General features: G+C 49.1%; 1 protein-coding gene across 1 annotated transcript in view; it reads right to left on the bottom strand.

Moving 5' to 3' along the window:
- RAD54L (RAD54 like) overlaps positions 1–9,391 on the bottom strand; it is a 35,605-nt gene extending 26,214 nt beyond the window's left edge. Inside the window, exons 1-3 of the mRNA XM_030823834.1 lie at positions 8,744–9,391; positions 8,554–8,640; positions 7,063–7,182 (exon numbers count right to left, since the gene is read on the bottom strand). Of these exons, the coding sequence (XP_030679694.1) occupies positions 7,063–7,182; positions 8,554–8,640; positions 8,744–8,746 (210 nt within the window). The 5' untranslated portion in view covers positions 8,747–9,391. The remainder of the gene's footprint in view (positions 1–7,062; positions 7,183–8,553; positions 8,641–8,743) is intronic.
- Positions 9,392–13,915: the final 4,524 nt, after the last annotated feature.

The following is a 13,915-nucleotide window of genomic DNA, read 5'->3' as shown; positions in this document are numbered from 1 at the left end:
CACTAAATAACATGACAATATCACACAAAATAACATAAGGGCAAAGTTGGCAAAAAACTCAAATGCTTTTGTTTATTTGCATCTGAATAAAATCCTTTATTGACTTTTTTTTTTTCTAAACAGACAGGGTCTCATTTTGTCACCCAGACTGGAGTACAATAGTGGTGATCATACCTCACTGCAGTCTCTAAATCCTGGCTCAAGGGATCTTCTCACCTTGGCCTCCCAAAGTGCTGGGATTATAGGCATGAGCCACTATGCCCAGCCTTTACTATTTTTAATTAGCATGATTGTAACTATGAACAGCAATGATAATCATTATGAAAGATGCTAACAAAAAGGACCCTTGGCCAGTGCAGTGGCTCATGCCTATAACCCCAGTGCTTTGGGAGGCTGAGGTGGGAGGACTGCTTAAGCCCAGGATTTTGAGACCACCCTAGGCAATGTAGTGAGACCCCCCCCACACACACCCTGTACACAAAATTTAAAAATTACCCAGGCACTGTGGCACATGGTCCCAGCTACTCAGAAGGCTGAAGCAGGAAGATCACTTGAGCCTAGGAGTTCAAGGCTGCAGTGAGCTACGATTACACCACTGCACTCCAGCCTGTGTGACAGCAAGACCTGCCTCAAAGGAAAAAAAAAAAGCTACTCTTAAGTCAAATGAGAGGAAAAGGAGATGGACCCTAATTTTCTTTTTAATTTGGCATCAATTCTACAACAGAAATATTTTCAAAATTATCAGTATAGAAGGCTAGATTTGAGGCTCTGAGTAGCCAAGAATTTATGCTCTAAATTTAAAAAGACTTTCAATAGAACACAGGAACCATAGGTTCTGCAGGGAGAACTACAGGCTTGCATAACTGGTAAGGAAGAATGTGGAGACCCCTGGCCAAAAACGTCTGAGGGCTCAGCCTGCAAAATGGAACGGCCTGCTGGGTACAGTGCACGCCTGTAATCCCAGCACTTTGGGAGGCCAAGGCGGGCAGGTCACCTGAGGTCAGGAGTTCAAGACCTGCCTTGCCAACATGGTGAAACCCCGTCTCTAATAAAAGTACAAAAAACTGAGCTGGGTGTGGTGGTGGGCACCTATAATTCCAGCTACTTGGGAGGCTGAGGCACAAGAATCACTTGAGCCTGGCAGGCAGAGGCTGCAGTGAGCTGAGATTGTGCCACTGCACTCCAGCCTGGGTCACAGAGCAAGACCATGTCTCAAAAAAAGGAATGGCCAATCTTCAGGGATCTGGTTTGGTGACTCACCAGTCTCTATAGCACGGGGCAGGGGAGGGAGCATGCTCTCATTCTCTGTTCATTTGGTTACTGATAATTCATACCAATCTTTCCTTCTGATAGATAAGAGACAGCATCCCTCCTCCCCACCAAGGCTAAAGCTTCCCATTTCTGCAGAGAATCACTCGGTTATGACTGATCACTCTTGTATCTCAACCTCTCCCTCTCTACTAGCTCTTACCAGCATTTAAAATGGACTTAATTATCTCCTATCTTAAAAACAAATATTCATTTGATTGCTTATCTCCTCCCCTCCACAGGCAAACTTCTAGTAAGTTATATAGCTCCCCTTCTTTCCTCCCAATCTTCCTGTCTTCTGCCCCTTCCACTCTGGCCAAGATCACGAATGGCCTACATGACCCTAATTCCAATGGACATGTATCTTACTTGACAAAGCTGGCCACTCCTCAAATATTTCCTGCCTTTGATTTCCATGACACTACTCTCCACCTTTCTGGGATCTCATCTTCAGTCCCCTAACGAGCTCTTTTTCCTCTGCCTTTTAACACTCACCCCACCCCCAGAGCTCAGTGCTCCCAACCAGCTGCAGTGACTCACGTCTGTAATCCCAGCACTCTGGGAGGCCAAGACAGGAGGATTGCTAGAACCCAGGAGTTTGAAACCTGCCTGGGCAACACAGTGAGACCTGGTCTCTACATATCATTTAAAAGTTAGCCAGGTTTGGTGGCACACGCCTGTGGTCCTAGCTACTCCAGAGGCTGAGGTGGCAGCAATCCCCGAGCCTCAGACTGAGGCTGCAGTGAGCCGAGATCACGCCACTGCACCCCAGCCTGGGCGACACAGCAAGACCCTGTCTCAGAGAAGAAAAAAAAAAAGTCAGTGCTCCCCAGGGCTCAGGGTTTAGCCCTCAGATCTTCTGACTACACATTCACCAATCCACTTACCAGGTATAAAATATATCCATGCTAATGAGTCCCAGGTGTATTTCTAGTTATACCTTACTCCACATCCACATTTACAACTGACTCCAGACCTAGATCTCCTGCAGGGACTTCAAAATCATCATGTCTAAGGCTAAAGTCCTCATCTCCAAGGCCACACTATGACTCTTGTGGGACCCAGGCACTTTTGCCTTTGGGACCCCTTCCTCCATTAAAAAAAAAAAAAAAAAAAAAAAAGAGGCCAGATGCAGTGGCTCACGCCTGTAATACCAGCATTTTGGGAGGCCAAGGCAGGCAGATCACTCAAGGTCAAGAGTTCAAGACCAGCCTGGCCAACATGGTAAAACCGTGTCTCTACTAAAAATACAAAAATTTGCCAGGTGTGGTGGCGGGTGCCTGTAATCTCAGCTACTCAGGAAGCTGAGGCAGGAGAATTGCCTGAACCTGGGAGGTGGAGGTTGCAGTGCGCCAAGATCACGCCACCACACTCCATTCTGAGCGACAGAGCAAGATTCCCTATCAAAAAAAAGAAAAAACAAAAACAAAAAAGACTGCGTTGGTATAAAGATAAATACAATAATATAATCAGGCTGGATTACTATGTATTTTTTTCTTCTGATTTTAAAAGGAATTAAAGATCACCATCGCTCTCTAAGTGCAGTGTTAGCTCACCAAGCTCCAGCTGAAGGAGAATGGAGATAAGTAAGGAGGTGAGCCAACATAGCACCACTGCACTCCAGCCTGGGTGAGAGCACAAGACCCTGTCTCAAAAAAAAAAAAAAAAAAAAAAAACAAACAAACACACAGTACCTAAGTATATCACTGTGAGTAGAAAAATAGGGGACAGAAATCAGGTATTGCAGTTTTTCCATTTTCATTTTTTGTGTGAAATTTTTTTTTTTTTTTTTTTTAAGACAGAGTCTCGTGGCCGGGCACAGTGGCTCACGCTTGTAATCCCAGCACTTTGGGAGGCCGAGGCGGGCGGATCACGAGGTCAGGAGATCGAGACCACGGTGAAACCCCGTCTCTACTAAAAATACAAAAAATTAGCCGGGCGTGGCGGCGGGCGCCTGTAGTCCCAGCTACTCGGCGAGGCTGAGGCAGGAGAATGGCGTGAACCCGGGAGGCGGAGCTTGCAGTGAGCCGAGATCGCGCCACTGCACTCCAGCCTGGGCGACAGAGCAAGACTCCGTCTCAAAAAAAAAAAAAAAAAAAAGACAGAGTCTCGCTCTGTCACCAGGCTGGAGCGCAGTGGCGCGATCTTGGCTCACTGCAAGCTCCACCTCCTGGGTTCACGCCATTCCTCAGCCTCCTGAGTAGCCGGGACTACAGGCGCCCGCCACCACGCCCAGCTAATTTTTTGTATTTTTTACTAGAGACAGAGTTTCACCGTGTTAGCCAGGATGGTCTCGATCTCCGATCTCCTGACCTTGTGATCCGCCTGCCTAGGCCTCCCAAAGTGCTGGGATTACAAGCGTGAGCCACCACGCCTGGCCTGGATTTTTTAAAATACAATTTCTTACCGACAGCAACTAAACAGTGTTAGTAGCATTCTTATCATACAGCAGATTCTACCCATTAACTATACTTTTCTGAATTTTCCTATATGCAAGTATTTTTTTTCCTTTTGAGACAGGGTCTCTGTCACCCAGGGTGGAGTGCAGTGACAGTATCACAGGTCACTGCACCCTTGACCTCCTCAGCTCAAACGATCCTCCCACCTCGGCCTCCAGAGTAGCTGGGACTACAGTCACATGCAACCACATCCAGCCAATTTATTTATTGTTTTTTAGAAATAGGGTCTCACTACATTGCTCAAGTTAGTCTCAAACTCCTGGGCTCAAGTGATCCTTCTGCCTCAGCCTCCCAAAGTGCTGGGATTACAGGTGTGAGCCACCACACCTGGCCTGCAAGTACATTTTTAATGTTGTGTATCTTCTGTTCTATTTCTGTAACTTTGCTATTAAAAGAGAATAGCTTTTGTATAATACATTCAACTTCATGGGCCTCCTGATTACAGTGCCTGCCATCTCCCTCCCACCAAATGCCATTCTTCTTCTGTGTTCCCTATCTCAGCAAATAGTACCACCATCCATCTACCTTGCCCAAGCCTAAAATCCCAACTTCATCCTCAATTTTCCCTCTCCCCACATGTAATCAATCCCAAGTTTTTCCGCTTGTAATTTTTAAGTATCTCTCAAAATCCACCTACTTCTTCCCATTCCCCATTCCCCTAAAACCCATGTCCAGGCCATAATCCTCTCTTGCTTGGCCACCTGCAATAGCTTTCTCACTAGTTTCCCTACCCCCAGTCTCTCCCCATCCAACAGATATTCTATACTGCTGTTACCTCCTACCCCCACTTAAAACACTTCTAAAGCTCTTCCGTGACCTTAGTCCAGACTCTCCTAGCCTGGTTTCTGAAAGGCCTTCCACTCTTCGCCTCTGCACAGCTCTCCAACTCTCATCTCTCACCACCATCCCCCAACTCCCCATAATCTCTTTTCAGTACCTGCCTCTATTGCTGCCAGACTTTCCAATAAGCTGTTCCTTCTATTAGAATGTTTTTCACTCCCTTCACCTGTCTAACCCCTCATATCTTTCAAGACTTAACAGCACATCTCTCAGAGGCAGGTCTTCCCCAATCTCCAGACCCGTAGGTCTCCTGTTGTGCACTCCCACAACTGCACTTATGCCATGTAGTTACACAGGACAACTTTGAACAAATCCTGAATGAAACAGTCCCAGAGGATTACACACCATTTTCTTTCTTTTGAGATGGGGTCTCACTCTGTCACCCAGGCTGGAGTGCAGTGGTGCCAATCTCGGCTCACTGCAACCTCTGCCTCCCAGGCTCAAGTGATCCTCCCATGTCAGCCTCCCAAGTAGCTGGGACAACAGGCACACGCCACCATGCCCAGCTAATTTTTTTTGTATTTTTGGTAGAGATAGGGTTTCACCATGTTGCCTGAGTTAGTCTCAAACTCCTGAGCTCAAGCTGTCCGCCTACCTTGGCCTCCCAGAATGCTGGGATTACAGGCGTGAACCAACATGCCCACCCAACACCATTTTTTAACGTTCAGAAAACCAATTAAACGATGTATTAGTGATTTTTTTTTTTTTTTGAGGTGGAGTCTCACTCTGTTGCCAAGGCTGTATTAGTGATTTTTATATGTATGCTAAAACTATCATAAAAGCAAAAGATGATGGATACAATTCAAGATAGTGATTACCTCTGGGGATGGGAAAAGGGATTATGGGTTTGACAATGTTCTAGTTCTGGATGATGGGTTCACGGGTGTGTTTTATAACTTATGTGATATATCTATATTTATCAAGTATTACACAAAACTGTTGTTTTTTTTGTTTTGTTTTGTTTTGGGGACGGATTTTCACTCTTGTCGCCCAGGCTGGAGTGCAATGGCATGATCTCGGCTCACTGCAACCTCTGCCTCCTGGGTTTGAGTGATTCTCCTGCCTCAGCCTCCCAAGTAGCTGGGATTACAGGCATGCACCACCATGCCTGGCTAATTTTCTCTGTATTGTTAATAGAGACGGGATTTCGCCATGTTGGCCAGGCTGGTCTTGAACTCCTGACCTCAGGTGATCCATTCGCCTCGGCCTCCCAAAGTGCTGGGATTACAGGCATGAGCCACTGCACCTGGCCCAAAACTGTTTTCATTTAGTTTTTTTTTTTTTTGAGACCGAGTCTCACTCTTGCCCAGGCTGGAGTGCAGTGGCGTGATCTTGACTCACTGCAACCTCTGCCTCCCAGGTTCAAGTGATTCTCATGCCTCACTTGAGTAGCTGGGACTACAGGGGTATGGGCTATGACACCATGCCCAGTTAATTTTTGTATTTTTAGTAGAGACGGGGTTTCACCACGTTGGCCAGGCTGGTCTCAAACTCCTAACCTCAGCTGATCCACCCATCTCAGCCTTCCAAAGTGCTGGGATTACAGGCGTGAGCCACCCCACCCGGCCACAAAACTGTTTTTAAATGTTTGCTGAATGCACAAATGACTAATCTCCATTATGTATTCCTACTTTTCCTTCAAAACATTCCTCATAAAGCTTAGTGGAAAAGCTTTGGAGATAGGCAGATCTGCCCCACCTACTCTGAGCAAATTACTTAACCCTTCTGAGACTCAGTTTTCTCATCTTAAAATGTGAGAATTACATGAGGCAATGCACAGAACCTGCCATGGTGGTGATTAAGTTTGACTTTACTGGCCGGGCACGGTGGCTCACGCCTGTAATCCTAGCACTTTGGGAGGCCGAGGCGGGTGGATCACGAGGTCAGGAGATCGAGACCATCCTGGCTAACACGGTGAAACCCCGTCTCCATTAAAAATACAAAAAATTAGCCAGGCGAGGTGGTGGGCGCCTGTAGTCCCAGCTACGCAGGAGGCTGAGGCAGGAGAATGGCGTGAACCCCTGGGGGGCGGAGCCTGCAGTGAGCCGAGATCGTGCCACTGCACTCCAGCCTGGGTAAAAGACCGAGACTCCATCTCAAAAAAAAAAAAAAAAGTTTGACTTTACTAGAGGAAATACATGACTCTGGTACTCCTTAAAGTCATATACAGAGTCAGAGTCTGAGCTGACATGAGGATCCTAGTTCCTTTACCCTCCTTTCCTCAGGAATCTGAACCATCTGATATCTGGTGCCCATGTAGCTACTATAAACCAGGCACAAGTCAGGCACACCTCTCTAAGCAGGCCGCAGAAGCTGTGGGCAGGTCCAAAGCCCCTATAGATGTGTGTCTTCTGGCTACTCTAGAAAGCACTGAGGGAGTCTACAGGGACAGGAGTCTACCTAGGCTGAGTGACTGGGCACAGACATACACATGCAGGTTGCAGTTCTGGCTTACATGCTGACTGCTGTCCAGACAAGGTGGTTGATTGGTTAGCTGACTCAAAGGTTTCCGAAAAGGAGACAGGAAACACTCCTGGATCTGGGTCTCACTGCTGGATTTCCGTTTCCTAGAAGTCTAGGAGAGAGAATTGGGAAAGGTGAAGTCTAGAAGACCACAGAAATCACCATAATGGCAACTAACACTTGAAGTGCTTATTAAGTGCCAGGCACTGTGCTAAATTCTTCACACGCCATAGTGTATCATCTTCATAGCAACTCTATTATATAGATTTATTATCCTTATTTAAGAGGTGAGAAAACTAGAGCTTAATGAGGTTAAATAACCTGCCTAAACTGAGCGGGGGCAATGGGAGAGGTAAATAAAATGGGCCTCTGAAGAGCAAGTCTACCAACAGCATGGAGTCCTGGTGGCCCTAAAGCTTCACTCCAAAAGCTCCATGGAATGATGGAGCAACCAAACATTTCGCTGAGTTTCCAAGGGGCAAGAATACAGCTGCCTTCAACTCCCAGGCCACTGAGGCCACTCCCCACTCAGGCCACCCATGGCCGTGAGGACACTGGCACTAAAAGCATCTTCAGAAGCAACCAGCAACTGTCAACAGACCCAGCTGCAGAGATGTACCTGGCAAGGGGCAGCCAATGTGCCTCCTTCACAGGTAGAGGAGCCCCTTGCACACCACGGTACAACTGTTGAGCAAGCCCCATCAAGCCATTAGGCAAGAACCCACTTGTACCAGCTTGCCAGGATATTTGAAGCCTCAGTGATCCTATAAGACACACCTGAAACAAACACCAGCACCCCTACCCCACACCTTATTCACACACTGCTCCTGACAAAAATTGCCTTCTAGTCCTTGCGTAGCTGATCCCTTCCTTCAAAGTTCCAGTGGCCAAGCCCCCACTTCTTGAACTGCTCTTATTCTCTGAAGTCCATGCTGCACTGTCCTATTTATTTTGGTTTACATAGGTCCTGCCCACAGCCAGCCCCAACAAGCCTCCAAAACAGGAAGCAGAGCCCAGGGCCCAACCTAAAGTAGAATATACTGTACTTGAGTATGAGCAAGGACTGGAAGGACACAACCTGTCAGATCTAGGCCCAAGTGAGCCCAAGACTCTAAGGTAGGCCCAGAACGCTCTACTGTTCTGTGACACTGAGCAGGGGACAAAGAGCAAAAGAGCTGGCTGCTAATTGCTGTTGTGTAGCCCTTTTTTCCAAACAGAGTCAAAAGGTCCAATCCAACTGGCTCTTTTGCTTATCTTTTCCCACCAGGGAAACTGAGGCTATATTAGCTTCTAGTGACTACCCTGAGGATAAAGATTTTACTAATCTTGTTCAATGCCTGACACCTAGTAAGTACTCACTAAAAGTTTACTGAACATACAAAAGAGGCATCTGGAGTTGGCTATGTAACCCTAGAAACCAAGTCCTGGCTTCTTTTCTGTCCAAACAGCTCTACCCACCTTCCCTGTCCCCTTGAGTGCTCACCACTAGGCCAGGTTGCCAGTCTTCATCATCACAGGACCTGCCTTCAGGTTGTCTCTTGGCCAGCTGGCTGGGAGCCAAGCTCCTCCTCTGTAAGGGGAGAACAGAAACAGTGCCTGCAAGGATCCTGCAGCCTAGGCCTACTAGACCCTGACCCAGGGCTACTCCCAGTCTCCCCTAGGCCCACACTTACCATCCTGGGCCTAGGAGTTTAAAACGTCAAGTACCCATGAGCCAAAGGTCAAAAGCAGGCAGCGGCTAAGAGTGTAGGACCAGGGTCTAATCTGTAGAGGGGGCTGCTACATTATTGAGAGGACCGGCTAATCAAAGAGGGGGCATGGATGGCGGGAATCCATCCAGGAACTGGGGTTTGGACCCAAACTGTGAGAGTGGCCGTCCCCAGTAAGCCGAGACGAGAGATTAGGCCAAAGAGGAAGAGACCAAGCAGAGATTAGTGTGGGCTTGGGGAGGAGGCAGGTGGAGTCCCAGACTGGGCGGAGTGGAGTGGGGATGATGGTCCCAGTCCGGGTGAAGGGAGGAGGTAGTTGCGCGGCGGGGCGGGGTGGGAGTGGGGGTGGGTAATCACTGGCCAGGAGAGAGAAGCTGTGGTGAAAGTCCGAGGCCCGGGTGGGGAGGGCGAGTCCGGAGAAAGGAGATTTCCCAGGGCTGGAGGTGGAAACCAGGATCAGACTCAGGGAGGTCGAGCAGGAAGCCACGCGGGGCTTGTAAAAGACCCAGGTTAGGAGGGGAATACCAGGAGGGGGCTGAAAAGAGTGATGGAGATAGACGCAGACCCCAGCACCTCTCTCTCAACCTTCCCGTTCCCAAAGCGCGCGTTAACAGCCGCCAAGACTCACCGACCCGCCAAGACCGGGTCAATCGAACCTCCCGCCGCGCTGCCGTTGTGTCACCCATTGGCTGCGTTCGATGAGTTCGGCGCTCGCGACCCAAGGAAGAGGCGGGAATAGTGCTGCGCCCAATGAGGAGTCTGGGCTCTGGAGCTGGAGACGCTAAATTGACCTACTAGGAGGCGTGACTTAGATGGGAGGGCGGGGCCAACAGAGGTGGGCGGTTGGGCGAGGGGAGGCGCGGGGCGGGGGTGGTGGGGGAGGGGCGGGGGAACGTGGCGGAGGCGAGGGGCGGAGCCAACAGCGGGGAGCAGTTGGGCGAGAAGGGGGGCGGGGCGAGAAGAGTGGGGCGGGGCGAGAAGAGCTGGACGGGGCGGGGAGGGGCGGGGAAGGGCGGGGAGGGGCGGGGCCAACAGTGGGGAGCGGTTGGGCTAGAGCAGCAGGGCAGGGCTAGAAGAGCTGGACGGGACGGGACGGAAAGGGACGGGACGGGGCGGGAAGGGACGGGGCGGGGCGGGGCGGGGCGGGGCGGGAAGGGACGGGACGGGGCGGGAAGGGAAGGGACGGGGCGGGGCGGAATTACTGCCTGCGAGATGGAATTCGGTCCCTGTCTTTGTCGTTTGTCCCAGGTCGGTGAGCTGTGGTCCCGCAGCTATGGAAGGGAAGATTTACGCCACATTGAGCAGCAGGGGAGTTACCACCTGTAGTGGACAGCTGGAGATTATGAAAGGCGGCACATTTCTGGGAGTTTGGATTGCATCTACAGTGGTACCAGGTCTAGAGCGGAGGGCCGGGGCTGGAGTCAGGCCTCGCCCACCCAGAAAGTGGGGAGAGGCATTCCGCCCAGACTGCCACGTGGTGGGCTCGGGCAGTGGGAGCCCCCGGATGACGCGACTTTCTCGCTCAGGGGTGTCTTGAAAGAAGCTGCCTTCCTTTCCAAGGCCAAACCGCGTTGGAGGAAGCGTGTGTTTGGAGTCAGAGATTTAATCATCCAGTCCCTCAAAACATCAGTTTCTTCATATCTAAAGTGTCATTATGATAGTACCTCCCCCCCATGGCTAATCTGACAAGTAATATGTAATGTGTGTAAAGCACCCAACGGTGGCATGCACAACCTAGGTACTCACTAATAATGATAAGGGTATATTTACAGCATTTACCACCAGGCATTTCTGAGCTTCTAAGATACAACAGTTCATGTAATGCTCATGACTATGAGGTAGGTTTATTCTTGTCCCCATTTTGTAAGTAAGGAAACAGGCCTAGATAGGCTAGTAACTTGTACAAGGTCACACACCTGAGTATAGCTTAAGCCATCCTCACAGGGTTATCAAGAATTCTGAGGTCGGGCACGGTGGCTCACACTGTAATTCCAGCACTTTGGGAGGCCGAGGGGGGAGGATTGCTTGAGCCCAGGACTTCCAGACCAGCCTGGGCAACACGGAGAAACCCCATATCTACAAAAAAATTAGCCAGGCGTGGTGGTGCACAGCTGTAGTCCTGGCTATTGCAGAGGCTGAGCTTGGAAGGATCGCTTGAGCCTGGAAGGTCAAGCTGCAGTGAGCCAAGATTGCGCCACTGCACTCCAACCTGGACGACAGAGCAAGACCCTATCTCAAAACAAAGAATTCTGGGCCAGGCGCGGTGGCTCACGCCTGTAATCCCAGCACTTTGGGAGGCCGAGACGGGCGGATCACAATGTCAGGAGATCGAGATCATCCTGGCTAACACGTGAAACCCCGTCTCTACTAAAAATACAAAAAATTAGCCGGGCGCAGTGGCGGGCGCCTGTAGTCCCAGCTACTCGGGAGGCTGAGGCAGGAGAATGGCGTGAACCCGGGAGGCAGAGGTTTCAGTGAGCCAAGATCGGGCCACTGCACACTCCAGCCTGGGCGACAGAGCAAGACTCCATCACACAAAAATAATAATAATAAAATAAATAAAAAATCAAACAAAATGAAATAGCAAGTGAGTGAAAGGGGCCCATAGTGAGAAGGACTAAAGGGCAGGAGCAGGTCTGGTTCCCTACAAACTGTCAAAACTGATCCATGAGGGCTTCCTTCTATTACCATGCCCCACACTGAGGATAAATTCCTGGGAGAGGGGATGTGCGCAGTGGCTCATGCCTGTAATCCCAGCACTGTGGGAGGCCAAGGCAGAAGGATCACTTGAGCCCTGGAGTTTGAGACTAGCCCAGGCAACATAGCAAGACCCCGTCTCTACAAAAATTTAAAAAACTAACTGGGTATGGTGGCACACGCCTGTGGTCCCGGCTACTCAGGAGGCGGAGGTGAGAGGATCACCTGAACCCAGGAGGTCGAGGCTGCAGTGAGCAGAGAGTGCTACTTGCACTTCAGCCTGGGTGACAGAATGAGACACTGTATCAAAAAATAAAAGAAAGAAAGAAAGAAAGCAAGCAATAGCTTTGAGTGGAATCAATATGTAGTAGGATGAGGACAACAGAGGAAAAATGAGGAGCTAAAGACCAACATGGAGGAGGGGAACAGAGCCAGGAAATTGCAGAAAGCTGCCACAGGAAACAACAGACAAGGGAGCTCTACAATGTTACAAAAACTCTCCTGAACCCCACCTCATTCTTTCAGTTCAGATAATTTCACATAAAATGAGCAATAGAAAAGTAGCAAAGTCAAGGCTGGGCACAGTGGCTCAGGCCTGTAATCCCAGCACTTTGGGAGGCTTAGGCGAGCGGATCACTTGAGGTCAGGAGTTCGAGACCAGCCTGGCCAACATGGTGAAACTCCGTCTCTACTAAAAATACAAAAATTAGCCGGGCATGGTGGCTACTTGGCTCCCAGCTACTCGGGAGGCTGAGGCAGGAGAATCGCTTAAACCCAGGAGGCAGAGGTTGCAGTGAGCTGAGATCTTGCCACTGCACTCCAGCCTGGGCAACAGAGCGAGACTGTCTACAAAAAGGCTAGGCGTGGTGGCTCACCCTGTAATCCCAGCACTTTGGGAGGCCGAGGCAGGTGGATCACGAGGTCAAGAGATCAAGACCATCCTGGCCAGCGTGGTAGAACCCTGTCTCTACTAAAAATACAAAAATTAGCTGGACGTGGTGACACACGCCTGTGGTCCAGCTACTCAAGAGGCTGAGGTGGGAAGATCACTTGAACCCGGGAGGTCGAGACTGCAGTGAGCTGTGATCATGTCACTGTGTTCCAGCCTGTCTTAAAAAATAAAATAACCAGAAGAATAACATTACTACAGACAATGAAAGCACACCAAAAAGATGTGCCACAAAACATATCAAAATACAAACAAGCTAAAGGACACCAAAAAAAGATATAATATATTCGTGAAAGAACATAAATCAGAACTAGAAAAACTCAGAAATGACAGAACTAATTCTGAAAGGAATGAGGAAAGAACTGGAAATACAAGAAAAAAAGCATTGTAGAAATGAAGACTAGGGCTGGGTGCGGTGGCTCACGCCTGTAATCCCAGCACTTTGGGAGGCCGAGGCAGGAAGATCACTTTGATCTCAGGAGTTCAAGACCAGCCTAGCTAACATGGCAAAACCCCATCTCTACAAAAGAAAAAAAAAAATAGCTGGGTGTGGTGGCCCGTGCCTGTGGTCCCAGCTACTCAGGAGGCTGAGGTAGGAGGATCGCCTGAGCCCTGGAGGCGGAGGCTGCAGTGAGCCGGGATCACACCACTGCACTCAAGCCTGGGTGACAGCAAGACCCTGTCTCAAAATAAATAAGATAAAATAAAATAAAGTTATAGAATTAAGAACACCATTTTACAATCTCCAGTGAATTAATAAATACAGGAAACACTTGAAAAAAATCACAAGCATAGAGACAACTAGATTTATATGCCTTCTTTTTTTTTTTTTTTGAGATGGAATCTTTGTCACCCAGGCTGAAGTGCAATGGTGTGATCTTGGCTCACTGCAACCTCCACCTCCCAGGTTCAGTGATTCTCATGCCTCAGCCTCCCTAATAGCTAGGATTACAGGAACCTGCTGCCACACCTGGCTAATTTTTGTATTTTTATTTGAGACAAGGTTTTGCCATGTTTGGCAGGCTGGTCTTGAACTCCTGACTTCCGGTGATCCACCTGCCTCGGCCTCCCAAAATGCTGGGATTACAGGTATGAGCCACTGTGCCCCACTGATTCATATGCCTTCTAATGTCTTGCCAAAGTGATCAAATCAGAGTTTAATCCAGCCTCTGGATCCAGCTACTAATTTGCAGGACATAGCGAGGACACAGAACTGCATCATGAGTATGTAATCAGCAAAATCCAGACTGCAGTAAATTCTTTAAGTCAGATAGCCCAAAATCTTCAACAAACAAATTGTAAGACATTAAGAGGCTAGGCACAGTGGCTCACGCCTGTAATCCAAGCACTTTGGGAGGTCAAGGCTGGCAGATTGCCTGAGGTCAGGAGTTTGAAACTAGCCTAGCCAACATGGCGAAACCCCGTCTCTACTAAAACTACAAAAAAAAAAAAAAAAAAAATTGGGCAGGCATGGTGGCATGCACCTGTAA

The sequence above is a fragment of the Nomascus leucogenys genome, chromosome 12, assembly GCF_006542625.1.
Source record: "Nomascus leucogenys isolate Asia chromosome 12, Asia_NLE_v1, whole genome shotgun sequence".
NCBI classification, from domain to species: domain Eukaryota; kingdom Metazoa; phylum Chordata; class Mammalia; order Primates; family Hylobatidae; genus Nomascus; species Nomascus leucogenys.
The sequence above is the reverse complement of the archived record's forward strand: the minus strand, read 5'-3'. Positions and strand labels throughout refer to the sequence as shown.